The 21,720-nt window shown below is 41.3% G+C and overlaps 1 protein-coding gene across 2 annotated transcripts in view; it reads left to right on the top strand.

Annotated features, from left to right (window-relative positions):
* ESYT1 (extended synaptotagmin 1) overlaps positions 1-21,720 on the top strand; it is a 70,894-nt gene that overhangs the window by 18,343 nt on the left and 30,831 nt on the right. For both annotated transcript variants that reach the window (XM_063293681.1, XM_063293682.1), the window contains exons 2-4: positions 20,017-20,058; positions 20,149-20,283; positions 20,861-20,934. In XM_063293681.1, the coding sequence (XP_063149751.1) occupies positions 20,017-20,058; positions 20,149-20,283; positions 20,861-20,934 (251 nt within the window). The remainder of the gene's footprint in view (positions 1-20,016; positions 20,059-20,148; positions 20,284-20,860; positions 20,935-21,720) is intronic.

The following is a 21,720-nucleotide window of genomic DNA, read 5'->3' as shown; positions in this document are numbered from 1 at the left end:
TTTTCATTAGTGGGTTTGTTGATGCGATTGCAAGTTGTCCCCAGGTCATGCTTACTGGCAGCAAGATTCCTTTTCATGCAGTAGAAGAGCAGCCCCCCCTCTGCCTTAACCCTTGTCCAAGGAGACCTCCTCCTGTGCAAAGTAAGGACTCCAAGTGGCCAACATTACAGGCCTGCAGTTAGTATCACCTTCCCCCTTTCACCATTAAGGAAACATCAGCTTTGGGCTTCTGCATAAAGGGCTGGTCTTGAAATGGAGGTCAGTGCCAGGTGGAAAGAAAGCGGGAGGGAGGGAAGGAGGTGCCCATTTCTCTGTGACCTCAGGAAAAAGTCATGAGGAATGCAACTGAGCAGAGAACTACTTCTGAGGAAATACCCACCACAGTTAAAAGGAAATCTACATTTGGGGTGGAACTGTGTTACTTTCTAGCTCAGAGGTGGGAAATCTGTAGGCCTCAACTTATGGCTCAGCTGCAGCCCCAGTGGGGAGGGGTGCTGGGAGTTGTGGTTCAGCAACATCTGAAAAGTTGCAAGCTCTCCTCCTTTGCAATCCATCAATCAATGAACAAAATCCACATGCCACCTGTCATGGACTCCAAGCAGCTTACAGCTGGTACAATAAAACAACCATAGTAGAATAACAGCTGATGATTATTGAACAAATCAAGTACCAATATCAAAAAAAGGTAACGATTTTAAATCTCATAAAAACTCATCAGATAGTATACCCATAATTTGGACAAAATAATAATGTGCATTCCCTGAAGACTCTGCAAAAAAGCAGTATTTTAGCTGTCCTTCTGAGAGTCGTCCCAACTTCAGAGGATTCCAGAGGGTGGGGGCCATCACAGAAGGCTGATTTCTGCTCCCCCCACCCCATGTGCCCTCTCTGCTGGTTTGAATGGGATGAGCTGATTGTGTATGGAGTTGAGTGGCTCCAGTGGCTCCAGAACACAAGCTATATAGGGTTGTATATGTGATAACCAGCACTTTGACTTGTACCTGGAAACAAACCATAGCCAATGCAGCTCCCATAATGAAGGTATAATACAGCTATACTGTAATGGGTCTTATCCTTTGGCAGCTGTTTTTGGCACCCGCTGTAGTTTCCAAATTGTCTTCAAGGGCAGATTCATATAGAGGGATAACCACAAATTACATTCTGTTTTTCCATGGAACTCTGAATTCCAGCCAGCGGTCATAAACCTGCTGGTATTTGCATGCATTTAATTGTCCTACATTGAATTAGAAGCAAATTAAAAGCTTCTAATATTTTCAGGGGCTGGAAAGGAGCTTTCAAGTCACTAAATTCTAGAAATCCTAGAAAAATGTCTGCTGCAGAATTTTAGACCCAGGGTTAGTTATGTCTATAGGAGTTTTAATTTATATGCCTCCACACTTCAAAACAAAAAAATATACTACATTCTCCAAACTCAAAAATGAGCTCAATCCTGAGGACAAGAACTATAGTTACAGTCCAGGATTACAAGTATGGGATCTGGGGAAAGAGGATCAGGGAAAATTATTTATTCTAAGGTTGATTTCTAGGGCCATCCTCCACTTGCTACAGCAGAACTGTATGATGAAAAAGCTCACAAATCATATAGAAGGTTCAAATTGGACCGTTGTAGGGGCAGTAATATTTTCTATGAATAATGCATGGTGTTTTGTTTTATCTTTTGGCTTCTAAATTCAAACATTCTCTGATAAACAGATAACCTTGCCTCTATTGGTGCCAGAGATGGAGAACAGGAAATCTCCTGGAGAGTCCATATGTGCACTGCTTTACCCAGCAGTTGATAACAGTGTCCTGCGCTTATAATCCGAGACCTAACATTAATATTTAAAATACCAAATTGAAATTCTGCAAATCCTCTATTACGTTTGAAATGACTGCAGCTTGTACAAAAGAACAGTAGTGATTTATTTGGAGTTTGCACAGAAAAGTTCCTTGATGAATTAAGACTTCAGTCTTTTAGCAAAGGACATTGCAGCATCATCCAGGGCTATTTCTTTAATTGTTTTCCAGCCCTTTTGGACTTAAGTGATTTATCTCCCTTTCCCACTTTATATTCATGCAGCTTCTGAAAATAAATGTTCTGCAGTCTTCAAGGAGAGAACCTGACCCTCTGGTTTTTTTCCTCTTGATCTCATTCAAATGCTTCTTCCATAAACCTTTGTACAGTTGTCATGCTATCAATATTTGGTGTCCTCTCCTCTTAGGAATTTTGAACCTCCTCAGCTATGTTGGAAAGTGGGGTATGCCTGTGTTGCAAATCAGGTGTAATTTAAAATTACAGCAGTAAGTGATCTCTTTTTTCATTTTCCTCATTTCTGGCCCAATAGAAAGCTAGTCTTTATGGTAATGAGAGGTGAGAGAAGTTGGATACAGAACACTGGCTGAATAAAACATCCAGAAAGCACACTCTTAAAAAAAGCAGTCAAGGTCTAAATGTTGCAGCTATTTTAGAGAACTGCGGTTGTATCAAATGCTTGTGACTATTCACGAGCTGTTTTGCAGTGATGTAAACAAATTTTCTGCCCTTGACTGCTTTCCACCCCACCTTAATTTTTTTCCCCTTGTAACAGAAGAAGCAAACAGCAGCTGAGAAAGGGCCTTTCACTTACAGGGATAGGAGAACAGGTTCGTCTTGAATCTAGGCCACTTTCTGCAGTTTTCTTCCAGAGCTGCTATTGTTATTGTTATTGTTAAAAGGTCAGAAAGTGATGACTACAGACACATGGATGGCAGCTTTTGCATTCAGGGCTGGCACACACCCAACCCATTGCCTGCAGTCTTATGCTTGGCATTGTTGCTTGCATTGTGGGCCACCTGAGCAGAAGGTAGAGCCTTCGTTTGAGGATGAGAGAGCCTCTTGACTACTTCTGCCCTGACTCTCCTCTCATAACCTTATAGAGCGCAGGCTAACTTTGAGAAGCTTTTATAGGGAAAGTTTGTCTGGAAATGGCCATATTTGGAAGAGTTTTCTTCATGATAGAGAAATACAGCTCTTCCAATAGGCAAAAAGGATTATTTCTCTAAAACAGTACTGTTGTCTTCTCTTTCTTCAGGATCAAGCAGGTGTAATTTAAAAATAATGGTGCACAAACAAGAAAGAACTGGTGGCTGGGTTCATACAACACATCATGCCGTCATGTCATTTACTTAGCATTCTTTTAGTGTATTATGAACCCAGACATTGTGGTTTATAAATCTAACTATTGTGAATAGCCAGCTTGCATTCACTATACTGCAGCATTTTTGCTGGTCTTTCTTTGCAGACAGGCTGAGATGTTTGCAAACTTTAAATCCACATCTTCACAGGGAGATATGCTCTTTCTGTCTCATGTGCAACAGTGGATCCCCATCACCTTTCCTCTCCAATTCAACAAGATTTGTTTTTTAACACTAAAAGGTAGAACTCCAGAGACATGGAGCAACAGACACTGTTGTACTTGAACTGAGAAAACAAGAGGGAGTTCCTTTTCCCTGCAGCCCTGATAAATGGCTGGAGCTGCCCCAGAAGCAAGCGAAAATCTAGGAACAAAGAAACAGACCACTTTGCTCCAGCTTTCAAATTATCTTTAAAGAATAAGTAATTATTACAGTTAGACTTTGCATTAAGTTTTAATTTCTTTTGTCAGTGTGTGCTAGTTAAGTCTTAATATCTTTTGCTCCTTTTTGCATTAGGACATTCTCTATAATTTCAGACTGTTTTCCTGAAGATTTATCTTTACACTCTTGCAGAGTGCTGGAAAGCATTTGGCCTGAGAGATCAGAAGAATCACACACCAGGCATTTCTATAAAAATAAGTTTATTTACGGAAAGCACAAAAACATATTTACAGGCTTGTGCATTCACACATGCTCTCAGAGAGGAGAGAGCTCTCTCAGAGAGCTGCTTACTCGGCTGCAAGGCTAAAAAACTAAAAAGTCCTGCAAGCTGTCTTCCCCTCAGGCAATGCAACTATTAACACCTAAACTGAGGACAATTAAATTCGACCTCTTCACCCTGCTGATGCTTAAGGAAGTAATTAATTACCATGGTAGCCAAGAGCAGAAAAAAAAATGCCAACATACACTTCTTGTGAACTGGAAATCTTGCTCACTAAGTTTGATTTTGTTTATTTCTTGTGGGATTGATTTATCTCCCAATGGAGAAAGGAAGTGCTGAAACCTCTAGCCACGTGCCTTTAAGCTACAGAGCCATAAGGATACATTCTAGAAAATATTTCATTTTTTAAATGTTTACCTTTTATTAGCCACAATGGTGGTACAGGTTTGGAAGCCTTATCTCCTTCACAGCCTTGGGTAAGAGGAAGCATGTCATGTGAGGGACTCTGTGGAAGACAGATGGTAGCAGCAGGAACAACCAGGCAACTACACCAAGGCAAGGAGGAGGCCAGGCTGTGCAGACCCAGAGGGCTTTGGGGGGAGGAGATTTGAAACCTGCCTTTCACTCTATGGGTACAGCTATGCCACTACTTTAACTAAAATAACCCATGGTTTAATATGTTTGAATTCAACCAATGAGAGATTCGTCCTTTACTACCATGTTCAGAGAGAGTTACTGAATGTGTAATCTTGCTAGCTTTGCAGTAAGAACAGGAAAATGTGTGTACTCAAGAACTATAGTACTTCTATTATACTTGTACAGGTTCTGATAAGCTATGATTTACTGAGGCCTGCAAACCAAAGAAGATAGCACTGTCAACTTATATTATTGGTAGGACTCATTCCTCTGATAGAATGAATCTCCAAGAATTGAGTGATCGGTTATATTTTAGATCGAGAAATTTCATGTAGTCCTAGTATGGGCAATCTATTTTCAAGTGGGGTTGGGAAGTGATGAATCCAGGATCCTTGCAAAGTATGTATTGATTCAAAAGAAAATGCATGCCTCTGACTTCTTTTTTCCTTAGAGGAGTTTTAATACTCCACAGTCAAAAAGCCACTTAAGGGTCACTATGAGTGATATTTAAATTGAGGTTAATACAATGACTCATAAATTCTTAATTTCTTCTCAGTTTCTAACTGGTATTGCTTCTGAAGTCCCTTTCACACCACACTGAGCCAAAACTCTTCCGAATCCTACCTTACTGTTCACAAGAAGTCTGCTAATACTTGCTTCTCTATTGCTTTGGCTTAGCTTCTACCACTGGCAACAGCAACTGCGTTAATCACAAATTACTAACTCAGAAATGTTTTCTTATCTCAAAACCAGGGGGCTCATCACAAGCTAGAATTGAAAGCTGGTTTTCAGATCCTGTTATTAGATATAATATTCCATTCTTATCCCCTGGTAACTTTAGCCTTGCCCAAACCAGTGCTCTCCAGAAGTATTGGAACTAGCCTGGGGATTCACATTGCTAGGGGATTCTGGGAGTTGTAGTCCTGGCCTATTTGGAGAGCACTAGCTGTGATCAGAAGACCAATACTTGCTAGAAGTTTGTGTTTTCTCCCTCCGGCAAGAGGTGCCAGCTGTCCTCAGAAGGCAATGTTGACTTTGGAGTTCTTGCCAGCATTCTCTGGGCAAAACTTGAACTTTTAAAAAATCTCTCTAATGGATTATTAGCTCAGAGCTGCTGGGCCAGAGTAAAACATAAATATTGACTATATATCAGCCGTGTGGCAGTTGAATCTTTGAGACATGAGCCCTGACTCCCCGGACCACACTGTTGTACCAGCGGCATAGAGCATAAGTAAGGGCTCATTTCAAAGAATCTAGTGAATAGGCAACCCAGCCCAGTTGTTTCCATGGTGCTTCGCTTTATAATTCTCTGGTTTCCTTGTACTCTTGACTAATTATGCATGGTTCATGAGGCAAAGATTTGCCTTGTTTGGGAAGGTAGTAGGCAGACTTTAGACTTTCACGGAGCCACTATTACTACTACAACAGTTGTAATCAAAATTATTCAACTTCCATTGCAAATCGGGTTGATTGTCAAAATGTACAGACTTTCAGCTGTTTGCAATGAACAAATCAAACAAAAGCAATTGAAATAGCTCAACACAATGAATGCTTCAAATGGTGTCCCCAAAGTCAACTGAAAATGCAACTTACCATGACTTCTCCAGTCTCAAAATCACTCAACCCCTTAGTAGAGCACCCTTTTGCTATTATGACCTGCTGAAAACGAGATGCATAGCCAGATACCAGCTTCTGGCAGAGTTCGTGAGGAATCGTAGCCCATTCCTCATGAGCAATGACCTCCAGTTCAGTAATATTCTTGGGTTTGCGTGCTGCAACCGCCTTCTGTTGTTGTTGTTGTTTATTCGTTTAGTCACTTCTGACTCTTCGTGACTTCATGGACCAGCCCACGTCAGAGCTTCCTGTCAGTCGTCAACACCCCCAGCTCCCCCAGGGACGAATCCATCACCTCTAGAATATCATCTATCCATCTTGCCCTTGGTCAGCCCCTCTTCCTTTTGCCCTCCACTCTCCCTAGCATCAACATCTTCTCCAGGGTGTCCTGTCTTCTTATTATGTGGCCAAAGTATTTCAGTTTTGCCTTTAATATCATCCCCTCAAGTGAGCAGTCTGGCTTTATTTCCTGGTGGATGGACTGGTTTGATCTTCTTGCAGTCCAAGGCACTCTCAGAATTTTCTTCCAACACCACAGTTCAAAAGCATCTATCTTCCTTCTCTCAGCCGTCCTTATTGGTTGTTGGAAGAGAGTGTTTGTTATGCAGAGTGAGTTGTCTGGGCAAAATTCTATCAGCCTATGTCCTGCTTCGTTTTGTTCTCCCAGGCCATACTTACCTGTAATTCCAGGTGTCATTTGACTGCCCACCTTAGCATTCCAGTCTCCTGTGATGAAAATAACATCTCTTTTAGGCATGTTGTCCAGTAGGTGCTGCAGATCCTCATAGAACTGCTCTACTTCAGCTTCTTCAGCATCTGTGGTTGGGGCGTATATTTGGATCACTGTGATGTTCGATGGCTTGCCCTGAATTCGAATTGAGATCATTCTATCATTTTTTGGATTGTATCCAAGCACTGCTTTAGCCACTTTACTATTAATTATGAAGGCTACTCCATTTCTTCTGTGGTCCTCTTGTCCACAGTAGTAGATCTGGTGGTCATCTGATGTGAAGTGGCCCATTCCAGTCCATTTCAGTTCACTGACGCCCAGAATGTCTATCTTTAATCTTGACATCTCACCAATAACCACATCCAATTTGCCCTGGCTCATAGATCTTACATTCCAGGTTCCAATGGTGTGTTGATCCTTAGAACATCAGATTTGCCGTTCACCACCAGCACCATCGGCCGCTAGCCATCCTTTTGGCTTTGAGCTAGCTGCGTCATCACATCTGGGGCTAGTTGAACTCATCCTCTGTTCCTCCCCGGTAGCATTTTGACTATCTTCCGACCTGGGGGTCTCATCTTCCAATGGTATACCGACATATCTCTGGTTGTACTGATCCATTTAGTTTTCAAGGCAAGAATACTGGGGTGGGTTGCCATTACCTTCCCCAGGGATCGCATTTAGTCTGACCTCTCTGTCATGACCTTCCTGTCTTGGGTGGCCCTTCACGGTTTAGCTCATGGCATCATTGAGGTGCTCAAGCTCCAGCACCACGACAAGGTAACGATCCTTTGCTGAAGAACCGCCTTCTACAAATCTTCAGGTTTCAGTGTACTAAACACAGAAGGTTTCCATGCCAGAACTCCAAGACGTACACCACTACTGACCCAAAAGCACAAGAAAAGTCGGCTCCAATATGCTCAAAATCATATAAATATGCCATAGAAATTTTGGGATTCTGTTCTGTGGAGTGATGAAACAAAACTGGAACTTTTCGGCCCAATGGATCAGCAGTATGTCTGGAGGAAGAAGAATGAAGCATACACTGAAAAGAACGCTCTGCCTACAGTTAAGCATGGTGGTGGCTTGGTGATGCTCTGGGGCTGCTTTGCATCCTCTGGCACTGGAAACCTGCAGGTGTGGACGGCAAGATGGATTCACTGAAGTATCAGGAAATTCTAGGAGAAAACGTCATGCCGTCTGTAAGGAAGCTGAAGCTTGGGTGTCATTGGACCTTCCAACAGGACAGTGATCCCAAGCATACCTCAAATTCCACTATGGCTTGGATGCAGAAGAAGTCCTGGAAGATGCGGCCATCAGAGTCACCTGACTTGAACCCCATAGAAAATCTCTGGTGGGATTTGAAGAAGGCGGTTGCAGCACGCAAACCCAAGAATATTACTGAACAGGAACGCTGCCAGAAGCTGGTGTCTGGCTATGCATCTTGTTTGCAGCAGGTCATAACAGCAAAAGGGCGCTCTATTAAGTACTGAAGTTGCTTGCCATGAAGGGGTTGAATAATTTTGAGCCATAATTTTGAAGTTATGATAAGTTCCATTTCCAGTTGACTTTGGGGACACCACTTGAAGCATTCGTTGTGTTGAGCTATTTCAATTGCTTTTGTTTGATTTGCTCATTGCAAACAGCTGGAAGTCTGTACATTTTGACAATCAACCTGATTTGCAATGGGGGTTGAATAATTTCAGTTACAACTGTATTATTTTTATTACTTCCAGCACTATTACATCATTTGAAATCCATCAGATGGCCTTTTATACCAATAACGTAACAAGAAGGAATTCGTTTAAGTAATAGAACTGAATGGAATTCATATGTGAGAACCAGTTCTCACAAGGTCTGAAGCAAAGAGTTTGAAATCAGGCCAGTCTATACTAAATCAAGAGACAGATGAAAACCATCCATTCTATGCAGAAGAGAGTGGCTTCCACTCACTTAGCATATGTGAGTGGGAGAAAAAGCCATAACACTTGGGAGAATTGTTTCTTAACATTTTCATGAACTTTTTAGCAGTCAAGCCCCTTAGTGAGTATTTATGTTGTTGAACACCTGCTTGTGCCTGCTTCCAGTCTAGCTTCTTGACATTGTAATTCTTCCATGCAAATCTATGTATGTATATATGTATGTAAAATCTAATATAAACTAAACCTGAAGAAAGTAAATAGAAGGAATAAAAAGTGCAAGGAAAAAGAAAGAAAGAAAAAAAGAGAAAAAGAAAAGAATATAATAAAGAAAAAGAAAAGAAATATATAAAGAAGTAACTTCCAACCTTCTTCACAACAAATATAAACAAATTTAGTAACTCTTCACCCTCTCTAAACTTACAAACATTTATCCCTTCATCCCATATCCCATCTCTTATCTATAAACAAATCCATAAAGAATCATCTTTTCAGTCCTGGTGTCAGCAGAAAGTCCATAAAGGGTTGCCAGAAGTAACAACATACCTTGTTTGAACCTTGATCAAATAAACCAATTTTATATTCCTTCCTTTTACTTCTTAATCTTTAGTTCATTCAAATATTGTCATAGGATTTGATTTGATTTCTCTTCATTTCTTCTTTGTCCCATTGCACAGAGTTCTTTAACAGGCCTCTTTTGTAAATCCAGTAGGAGAATATTATCCAGGTCGCTCTCTTGGGTTGTCATTTGTATTTCCCTTTTAAATTTTAAAACCTCAGCCAATTTATTTTGTAGATCCAGTGAAACATCCTTTTCTAAATAATTCTCATAGCCTGTCAGTTATGAATCCACTTTCTATACCATCTCTATCTTGTCAGATAAAATTTGTTCTACATCTGACATTTCTTCAACAACATCTTTTGGACATTGTCTGTCCATAGAAGCAGAAATCATTACTGACAATGTTGATATTATGGCTACTATTTTCATATTCCATTCTTCAAAAGTTTTGTTCAGTATTTTTATTGTCATAACATTTTGCACCATCTTGCAGGCCTGTATATCTTTCCTCTGCCTAAAATCTTTAGTCCCCTCTAGTGTCCAGATTTTGAAATAATGAAATTCTTTATCTATGTTATATCTTATAAAAACCAAAACAGATCTGTTTATTCTTTATAATTAATTCCAAGATCTTATTGTGAAAGTTTCAATATTCCAATTTTATCTGGACCCTTAGTCTGTTTATAACTTTCTAGGATCAAAATTTTATTTAGCTTTTTGCTATTTATTTCAGATTCTTTAAATTCTTAAGCTTAAATAAATTTTTCTTTCATTCAGGATTGAAGGCAGACTCATCCAGCATTTTCAAACTTGTCATTCCAAAGGTCTCTAATAGCTTAGGTGTAGTTAATGAGCAATTTCCAAAAGTGATTAGAAAGTGAGATTTGCAAACTTAGTGTCTTTTAAAAGTCTCTGCTGCAGTTGTGAGCAAGATGGCTAATCTTGTCATCTCCCAGTGCTCAAGCCCATGGAAAACCGCTGTCTTGCCGTCTCCTTGCAAGGAGCAGCCATCTGGTGCACATGTGGGCAATCTCCTGTCCTCTCTTTATCCAGAGATGTTCCAAGGAACCAGTCTTCTCAAAAATCTATTTCTGATTACCCCAAGATGTATTTATTTCAGCAATATATTTAGAGAAGGACAGTCATTTATGACTGATATGAGAAACTTGTGGTTCATGCCTCGATTGGTATTCAGATATCCTTGAATCTGTTGGTTACTTACCTTAACCACATTAAGTCAGCTATAGCAGACCAGTTGCAGCAAAGGAATGCTGACACATAAGTGAGTGGGAGCAGATGATGGACATCTGCATAGAAGCAGCTGTCTTGCTCCAGGAAACTTGCATCTTGCCAGTGCTGTTTCCTACAGCCAAACTCTCTGCTGATACCACTTCATCATGTTTTTTCTCCTTGAGGCACCCTTAATTAATCATTTTTAAAATAAACACAAAAAACTATTTCCTCTGAACATAAATATATTGGAATTCTGCATTTTCTTGATGCCCACGTATCATGTCTATTGGTGGATAAATGTCCTGACTTGTACAGTTCTGTAAAAAAATATTCCTGTGGATCTTAATGATATACAGTATAATGCAAATCTGAGTGAACAAATAATACCAAAGTTTGCTTGTCATTTATTTCATAAAGTAATCTAATATATGATGCCAATATATCCCTATCGGTGTTGATAGAGAGCGAGAGGTCTGTCCCGTGACCCCTCCACTGTGGGGTGCCACAGGGTTTGGTACTCTCCCCGCTCCTTTTTAACATCTACATGAAACTGCTGGGTGAGATCATCCGTCACCATGGGATGAAACATCAATATGCTGATGATACTCAAGTATACATCTTCATCCCGGGTGAAGTAAGGGATGCTGTGGCCACCCTTTCCGAGTGCCTGGGGGCTGTGGGGGGCTGGATGGGGGACAACAGGTTGCGGCTGAACCCGGGGAAAATGGAGTGGCTGTGGGTTGGGGGCTCCCAGGTATCCAGGAATTTACCATTTTTGGTTCTGGATGGGGTGGCACTGCCCCAAACAGAACTGGTGCAGAACCTGGGGCTCCTCCTGGACTCACGGCTCCTGCTCAAAGAGCAGGTGGCAGTCATGGCCAGGGGAGCCTTTGCACAACTACGTGTTGTACACCAGCTCCACCCTTTCCTGGATCGGGAGTCCCTCCAAATAGTCACTCATGCCCTGGTCACCTCCCATATAGACTATTGCAATGCGCTCTACATGGAGCTACCCTTAAAGAGTATCCGGAAGCTATAGCTGGTCCAGAATGTGGCTGCGTGAACAGTCTTGGGAGCCCCAAGAAGGGCACAAATAACACCACTGCTGCGCGAGCTGCATTGGGTACCAGTTTGCTTCTGGGTCAAATTCAAGGTGTTGGTTATCACCTTTAAAGCCCTATGTGGCATGAGTCCAGGTTACCTAAGGGACCATCTCATCCCCATAACATCGACCCATCCCACACTGTTAGGCAGAGAGGGCATGTTACGGACCCTGTCCATGAGGGATTGCTGACTGGCAGGGTCCAGGAGGAAGGCCCTCTCTGCCGTGGCACCCACCCTCTGGAACATCTTACCCCCAGAGATAAGATGGGCCCCCACTCTCCCAGCCTTCTGGAAGGGGGTGAAGACATGGTTGTGGCACCTTGCTTGGGATGGGAGCGGGGATAGCCATTCATGGGGGTGGCTGGCACCATGACCGTGCCAAGGATAAGATATTAAGGCCCCATTACCATCTTGAATTTTATACTCTATACTTTTGCATTTTTATACCATAAAATATCCATATTTATGGATATTTATATTTGTATCAATCTTACACTGTATTGTTTTTATTGATTGTTATTTTATTGTCTGTAAGCTGCCTAGAGTCGTCGTGTACGAGATGAGCAGCTGAGAAATTTGATAAATAAATAAATGATGTGCCAGTGAGAAAAAGTAATTTATGCAACACAATATCATCCAGGAAATTACAAAGAACCCCAGAACACAACAATGGATACTCAGATCTCTCTTTTGGGGGGCTTAAGTCTGTTCTCATTACTCTGCCATCAGAAAGGCTCTGGATAAAAATGGGATTCATGAGCAAATAGCAAGGAAGAAGCTACAGTACTGCTTTTTAAGAACATCAGTGCTCATCTCAAATTTGCCAACAAGTCTCTGGATGACCTTCCAAGCTTCTGAAGAATGTTCTAGGCCAGGGTTCCTCAACCAGGGTTCCGTGGAACCCTAGGGTTCTGCAAGAGGTCACTAAGGGTTCCCTGGGAGATCATGACTTACTTAAAAAGATTATTTCAAATTCAGGCAACTTTACATTAAAGAGGTAATTTTCATTCTTAATTTTTAGCTTAAGAACATTGTTAATGCATATATACAGGCCTACACATGAAACTAATATAATTTTGTAACTTCTGGCCTGTATTTGAACCTGAATGTGCAGGGGTTCCCCGAGGCCTGAAAAATATTTCAAGGGTTCCTCCAGGGTCAAAAGGTTGAGAAAGGCTGTTCTAAGCAGATGAGTAAAAGTAGAACTTCTTGCAGTAGGAAGGAGTCTTGCAGAAACCAAGCAATGCGTTCCACAAGTATGACCATCATACTGTCAAGCATGGAGGTGGCAGTGCTATGGTTTGGGAGTGTTTTGTGTCAAGAGAACATTAGTCTGCTGACTACCAACTGAAGCTGAAGCTGAAGCTTAGATGGGTCATGCAGCAAGACAACAATTCCAAACATATCAGGAAATCTAGAAGTGAATGGGCAAAAAAATTTGACTTGGGATTGCAAGGTCAAGTCCATATTTAACTCTCATAGAAGTGTTGTGTCAGAACTAGAAACAAGTAATTCATGCTAGAAAACACCCAAATGTTACTGAGTTGTAACTTGTAGCAGTTCTCCATGGAGGAATGGACCAGAATTCCTACAAAGTAAGAGAATGATCACTCATGACAGGAAGCTTTTGGTTGCAGTATTTGCAGCTAAAGGCGGTGTAACCAGTTACTGAATCTAAGAGGGTGATTATTTTTTCACACTGGCACATCTGATGTTGGATGATTTTGTTCATGAAACAGATGAAACAAGTCCCAAAAAGTGGTGTTATTTATTAACTCAGACTGCTTTTACAGTATGTATCAGTAGGACCACAGAATCTGATAGCGATCAGTCACAAAGAAAGGTAAGAATTCAGAAATTCTGACAGAGATTGAATAATTTTCCATAAAACCGTATATCCACATTGCTCCTTGCTGACTCTGAACAAGATAGCCTCCAGTTTTACCATTTCTCAAAATATTTTTTTTAATCTGTAAAAGTGGAGAAAAAAGCATAAATTGCTTGATCTTCTTTTCCAGAAGCAAGTGTTAGACAAATGTCTGTGGTTCCTGAGCCAAAAGCATTACCACTCATTCCAGGCCCATATTCTGTGTTGAGGAATTTCATCTGCTGCCAAGATCTAACTACTATAATTATTTGAAACAATCAACTAGATTGACTCGAAGAGAATGACATGGCAAAGGACGTAAGACCAAACCAACTGACAATATAAAATAGCAAAAGAATGGGGAAGGCATGTTGTGTTATTATTAATGATATACTCCCTCCAAGACTGGAATTCCTATTGACTTCTTTGCAACCATTTTGTGATTTCGTTAAATTAAGCATTTTTTTGCCTAAGCATTTCTTCATATTATAAGATAATTCTTAGAACTGTTTTTAAGGCCAGGGGGGCAGGGAGGTTGTAAATTTTCTGATACTGTGAAAGGGGGACATAAACAGTGCTTGCTTAGCACTTATATATCTTTATATAAAATTCATACTACTTTAGCTGTAGAGAAGGGATAAACCTGAAAAATTCCCCTCCATAGGTAAATACAAAATACACGTGCAAGTCAGAAAGATGCTGATTCAGCCCCAAATCTTATATTTTTATGTCTCCACAGAACCACCACAATTATATCTTTTTTTTTTTAATCAAACCTTAGCAAAAGTTATTTATTTTCGTGTTCTTTGAGGTGGGGCATTTTTAGCTTGTCCTGTGATATTTTAGATATAGCATCCCGAAATAATACATTCATGTTGCTTGGAAGTGGGTCATATTGTTCTGTTAAGTTTGAAATACTGTGAATTAGAAGTTGCCACTCTTTTAATGCCTTATTTTTGGAGCAACGAAGAGCTGTGGGGGGAAGAAAACCACAATTCCCTGCCTCTCTACTCAGAAGGTTCATTTTCAGTAGAACTGACTCTTGAGCAACTAAGTAAGATTGCAGTCCAGATTCTCAACTTACCTTGCACAGTTCCTGAAACTACAGTTTCTTGGATCATCAGGGTTACCCTGTCTTCCCCACTTGCACTCCTAGAAAAATGCTCATGTGGGGTGGGGAGAGAGGTGAGTGCAGAGAGACAAAAACCAAGGCTAGTGATTTATGATGGCAGCACTAAGCATGAGTGTCCATATCCCGTATGCGGGCTGCTCTGCCTCACTTTTCTTCAGACGTTCAAGATGATTGTCAAATTCGGTTTAAAACCCTTGCTGATAAAAGTCATACATGAGCAAAAGCAAATGAATAACATGTCCAGAATTGGGGTGGTGCAATAAAAACAGTTGCCTTAAAGACCACTAACATTCTAACATCATGGGCAACACAGTCAAAAGTAGGGAAATATGAGCAATACCTAATGGAAAATATCAAAATGTGGCCGGTAGATAACACTACTCAAAAAAGATATGGATATTCACCAAGCTACTCAGTGTTGGGCAAAGTGCAGCAAAGGAGTCAGAAGTGGTAAGCCAAAGAAATTAAAGCATGAATTAAGAAAACACATAATTAAATCCTGTTTACAGCAATACCATTTGTTCTGTCACTCCATAGCTTTCTATCCTTGCAAACCATTCTTATTTCCACCCCATTCATAGATCCTGTCATACATTGTCTTTTGTTCTTTAAAATTCTCACCTCTCTCTTTTTCAGGATCTCATCAACACCCTCCAATCACGATTTTCATGGTCTTCTTCCTCTCATTCCATTCAACCTTCCTTATATTTGTGTTGTAACTCGGTCCTTATTAATTCTGTCTGTGTGACAATCCGTCTTGACATACCTCTTTTGTACTGATTGCTCCCTTTTCTGTTCAGCTCGCTTTCACGCAGTATCCATGCACTCTGGATCCAGTCTTGATTATCACATATCACATATCATCACATATCACATTATCACATATTAAGTATCCATTTCTAAATGGATTCAGCTTACTTTTGCGTTTCTCCTGACAAGCTCAACCTTCATTTGATATAACAAAGTGGGATGAAGTGAAATGTTTTATACACAGATATTTTTGCTTTTTCAACAAACCCTCCTTACAACAGAGCACAGGTACCCATGGCCTTTCTGTTAGCATTTGTGGGTCTTACAATTTCTCTATTCTTTTTCTCATCTTTAGTAAACTTTCCATCAAGGTGCACAAATTCTCTGTTTTTCACTATTTATGCATAACTTGCAATCATTCACTGTTTTGTGTGTGTGTGTGTTTCATGTGATAGTCATGGAGTTTCACCTTTTCCCTACAACAGGAGTTCTGAATCTATGCAATATCACAATGAATTTAAAACTGACCATTTCACTGCATTGGGTTGGACAAGGAATAAATATTCTACTTTAATGGTGTTGTGTCAAGTAAAATAAAATTCTACGATTTAATAAAATAAAACCTACCAATAAAAATCAAATCTAAAACCAACTTTCTTAAATAGGAAGATTGAGGTTATTTTTGCACAATTCCTGAAATCTGGCTTTTGTTTTTGAGATGGACACGCTCATTTTTCATTCCGCATTTAATATTTTTCAGTATTTGCTGTTCTTTATTGCTGTGATAGAATGATGGAAATGGAATCAATATGATCATAGACTTCTCAATTCCTTTTGCTCCTTGGTCCATAATTGCGGGAGGGGTGGTGTTGAGATTTTTATTGCCAAAGAACTGTCAGAAGAAACATCAATAAATTCCTTCTCTTTGGTACTACTGAGTTTACGAGCTATCACTTTATCATCATATGGGTTCATGAACTTGTCCAAAACGTACACATCTACAGACATTTCAAGGACTACTGATGTATTACTATATGTCCTGCTGGCACCAAAAAACCAAAAATATTTCAAAGAGAAGTTGAACCCAGATATCAGTCAGTGTCAATATCTGATAAATGTTTGCCCAATATTCAGTAAATCAGTTTGTCATACTTTGCAGAAATGAGACTTTTGTCTACTTCAATTATGTTAAAAACCCAATCCACAAAATGCATTAAGCTTTAATCAAACCTCTGTTAAGATTTTTGACATAAGAACAGATTTCAATAGATATATTTAAACATTTTATAAAATAGATACAAAAGTTATTTCATTACATATATCTATGTAACACAGACAGTCCTCTACTTACGAACTTTCGAATTATGAACTTTCGCCAAGACAGACAAACCTGTTCACAACTCCAGCTCAGACCTCCAACCTCCTGGAAGGCGGGAAAGGGTTAGTTTACAGCACACCGCATAGGTATGCGTGTTGGGAGGCTGAGCGTGCACCATTTTGGGCAGTGCTGCTCTTGTGGTGTTTTGTTTGCGGTGTGTGCTGTAGTGACTGTGAATTACAGTATGTCTGCAGTGATATGGATGAGTGATAGTGGGGAAGCGGGTAGTGCTAAGAAGGAAACGAAGGTGAAAAGGAAGTTGAGCGGGGGGAGAAGATAGCCAGTGTGGCATGTGCTTACAGCATGAAACGTTCCACAATTAGAACGATCATTAAGAACAAAGAGAAGATCATGGAACATGTGAAATGTTCAGTGCCTATGCAATCAATGATAATAAAGAGGAGAGGAAAAGTGATGGAAGAGTTGGAGACACTGCTCGGTGCGTGGCTCAAAGATCAGCAACAGCGGCATATGCTGCTTAGCCTAATGCTGATCCAGGAGAAGGCTAAGAGCTTATTCCATGACTTGCAACAGAAGGCTGGTGAAGGTGCAGCTGAAGGGGCATTTGTAGCAAATCATGAGTGAGTCCAGAGTTTTAAGGCTTGCGTGGGCCTTCATAATGTGAAAGTGAGTGGCCAGGCAGCAAGTGTGGATGAGGCTGCAGCCAAGGAGTTCCCAGAAACCCTCAAGGACATCATCGAGGAAGGTGGTTATTTGCTCCAATAAATATTCAATGTGGATAAAACGGGGCTTTATTGGAAGAAAATGCCCAACAGAACATACATCAGCAAGGAGGAGAAGACTGCCAGGCTTCAAAGCTGTGAAGGACAGGCTAACTGTCCTACTAGGTGGCAACTCTTCTGGTGACCTGAGCTTAAAACCGCTGCTAGTCTACCATTCTGAGAACCCTCAAGCTCTCAAGAACATCGCAAAGGGCTCAGTTCCTGTTGTGTGGAAGGCTAACTGGAAAGCTTGGGTCACCCTTCTCATCTTTGAAGACTGGTTCTTTCACCATTTAATCCTGGAAGTGGAGAGGTATTGTTGTGAGAAAAAATCCCCTTTAAGATTCTGCTTATTTTGGATAATGCCCCAGGTCATCCACCTTACTTGGATGATTTCCATCTGAATGTGAAGGTTGTGTTACCTGCCTTCGAACACCACCTCCCACCTTCAGCCTATGGAGCAGGGGTGATAGCAAATTTGAGGAAATACTATCTTTGCCGCACTTTTAGGCAGGCAGTTCAGCCAATCAAAGGGGACTCCCTGATGACCTTGTGCCAGTTTTGGAAGTCCTGCAACATCTACAAGGCTATCAAGAACATTGGTGCAGCCTGGCATGAGGTTACCCCTATGAACATGAACAGAGTGTGGAAACATCGGTGCCCTCAGTTCATTCATGACTTTTGAGGGTTTGATACGGCAGAAAAGGAGTCACAGGGCATTGTCAGCAACTTGGTCGTCCTCAGCAAGGAGCTTCAGCTTGACTTGGAGGAGGAAGACTTTAATGAGCTGTTAGCTATACACACAGAGGAACTCTCCAACGAAGACCTCATCGAGTTGGAAAGCCAGCAAAATAAAGAGGAAGAGGAAATGACTGAACCACCACAGAGGTTCCAGACCAAGCTGATGGCAGAGGGGTTCAGCTTGACTGAAAAAGCGCTGTTATTGTTCGAGACACAAGACCCTAACGTCAAGCACTTAATCAAGGTGTCTGCAGCTGTCCATGATGCAATCCACTGCTACAGTATCATCTACGAGGAAAAGAGGAAGGCCACCACCGAAACTTTGCTGGACCACTTCTTCAAGAAGGCGGAGAAACATGCCAAATCAACTCCGGAGGATGAGCCTATCCCATCACCGTAAGGTAAGAACTGTACTGTGCTTGTTTTTTACACTTGGTTGGACTTAAGGACAAAACGGACTTGTGAACAGCCTTTTGGAATGTAACCTGTTCGCAAGTAGAGGACTGTCTGTAATTGAAAGCATACTACAGAGTTGGCAATTCACAAAATGCTTATGCCTCTGCCAAGAAAAGGAAGCAAGAGAAAACCATTTCATAAGTTTGAGGTTGACAATCGTGCTAGAGATGACTTAAAAAAAAAAAATTGCAACTCCCCCCCTCCCCTGCCAAGTCACAACACCCTGTGGAGGTTGCAACTCCCAATTTGGGACCCCCTTAACCTCAAACACCTGAGGATTTGATGGATGGTATTTTATAACGCTGCTTCTCCTAACTCTATCTTTTGCAGACATGCCACATATTGAGGCCTTTGGCTAGGGTTGGAAGAGTCCTGTTATTCCGCATGAAGCCGCAAATTCTGCTTAACCTACCATCAACAAGATTTCTGTGGAACAGGAAGGGGAGGGTGTTTGATGCTTGCATGCTAGAACGTTGGAAGAGATTAGCTGCTTCTCTCATGTCGTCAGTCATTGCCCCCTTTACAAAACATCTCTTGCAGCACCTCCTCTTCCCCCACTTCCCCCATCTCAGCAAGCAGTTGAAAGGAGCACAATGCAGAAAGAAAATTGCTTCACCCATCAGCCGATAAAGTGAAGGTTGATGATTGAGCAACACTCTTTCTACATTCCAAGGACCTGAGTCCCACATTCTTGATCCTGTTGGAATTTTGTTACTCATCCTAGACTTGATTGTATCTTTGAATAATAACTTGTTTTGTTTGGGAGTCTCAAGGGCCCACGTCTTTGCAAAAGTTCTTCTAATCTGAGCAATGCCAGCCCTTTGCTCCTCATGCAGTTTGGGTTATGTATGCTAGGGAGATCACGAGCACAATGGTGGGTCCAGAGTTTTAACAGCCTAATAGATGGTGCATCTAGTCAGAAGAAAGTCCCACTGAGATTAGTGGAACCTACTCCCAGATAAGCACATTGAGAATTGCAAGCTTTAAGGTTTCAGATTAGAACAATGATGAATGACTTGCCAAGGACTGGAACAATAAATGGGGGTTGCTCAACTTATCAACACAGTTGGGGTGGTTAGAAGGGACATGCCAATCTAGTACTAAATTCTGATACCCTGTCTCAAAAAATGCTGGGAATGTTTTGTTCATCCTGTGTCGCTTACTTAAATCTCTCATCTTCATGGTCACTTATGAAAGTTGCCAGGTTTTTTGCTGACACATCTTAAGGCACAGTGCACCAACTTCGAATATGGATGTTTGTGGTTTCCAGCGTGGCCAGGAGCCCATAGCAGGAATGTCTTGACTTGCCTAAACTAATGTCTACTTCTTTTTCTTTCCAGGTCAGTTTTCCAGACGTTGAGAAAGCCGAATGGCTCAATAAGGTGAGAGGCAGTTAGTCCAGCTGCTCCTTCCCTGCCATGACATGATTGTGTGAAAATACTTACGGGACTGTGCTTTTTACTTTGTGATAGATTCTGGCCCAAGCTTGGCCCTTCTTTGGTCAGTACATGGAGAAGCTCCTGGTGGAAAATATTGCCCCAAGTATACGGGCTTCTAACACCCACTTGCAGACCTTCACCTTCAGCAAGATTGACATGGGAGAAAAGGTAATTAATGGTCAGCAGAATAATTAATCAAAATATTGGGTGGAAAGCTTCACATGGAGAAGTAGGTCAGTGCAACAGGCATTGTAACTATCCCATCCTTGTCTATTTCCCATTATCAAAGGTCATGGACCCGTCACACTGCATTCTTTTTAAGCTATGTCAGCATCTATCAGCTAAAAATAACCTTTTTGGTTTGTTCCAGCAGATTCTATCACGCCTTTCCGTGGCAGTCATACTCATAAGACACTCACAATAAAACAACAATTTATAAAATAGAAGAGTATAAATCTGAAAAATAATAAAAACAGCATTTAGAGACGCAGAGGTATTTCAGAGGTAGGGGCCTGTGGGGAGCTAAGGGCCACAGTTAGCTTTTGAGTGGCAGGCTGGGAACTGGCCTTCAGAAAGTAGTAAGAGTTACTCCAAAGGGTATATTAAATAAAGCCTTGAGTTCAATACAGAATCAATGGATTGGTTGCCTCGGTACATAATGAAGCACTGCTGGGGGAGTGGGAGTGAAGACCAGTGCCTCTAGATAGGTTTGTTTATTTAGAAACAGTGCTGCTTTTGTTTCTAGCCCCTCAAAATCATTGGAGTCAAAGTTCACACAGGCTTGAACAAGAAGCAAATCTTGCTGGACTTAAACATTAGGTGAGTTGTAAGACTTGGTTTTGCTGCTAGCTGTCAATTTTGTTTATCAGAGTAGAAAGTAAGAAAAATGATTGTCTTTTATGTAGTGAATGGTAGATTACAACCTGTATTTTGGCAGTATTGCATGCCCCACTCTCTCCTGGAAGAATGCACTCCTTAAGCGCATGTTTTGTCCCGATAAACTAAAATGAGCTGCACTGCAGACAGAAAGGTTAACTCCCTGTTCTGGGTGAAACCCGACTGGCCTTGTCTGTTTCTTCCATTAGACACAAAGGCTGAGCAGTGGGCCCCATGATTCTGTCCTTTATTGTAATTTCTTTGATTGCTGTGAGCTGCCCAGAGTCATTGAGAGTCAGGTGGCATACAAGTTTAATAAATTTGTATTACTGTTGGACGCACAGCCAGATATTTAGACTGGATTAGGTAGTACTGTTTCCCTCTGCAGCAACTGCATTTCCTCTTGCAGTCATTGGTCTTGCTGGATACCTATAAAGGCAGTCCTAGCTTAATGGTGGTAATTGGGACCGGCAAAAAGTGCAATGTCACATGACCACACTGACTTACAACGGCAGTCCCAGTTGTGGTTGTTAGGCAAATCCTGCACAGTCACATCATCTCACGGTCATGTGATCACCATTTGCGACCTCCTTCTGGCTTCCTGGTGGACTTTGCTTGTGGGAAGCCAGCAGTGAAGGTCACAAATGGTGATCACGTGACCACATGACACTACAACATTGTAATTAGGAGCTGGTTGCCAAGCGCCTGAATCACAGTCACATGACCATG

The sequence above is a fragment of the Candoia aspera genome, chromosome 2 (genome assembly GCF_035149785.1).
Source record: "Candoia aspera isolate rCanAsp1 chromosome 2, rCanAsp1.hap2, whole genome shotgun sequence".
In the NCBI taxonomy this organism is placed as follows: Eukaryota; Metazoa; Chordata; class Lepidosauria; order Squamata; family Boidae; genus Candoia; species Candoia aspera.
This window is presented reverse-complemented; position numbering and strand designations above follow the sequence as displayed.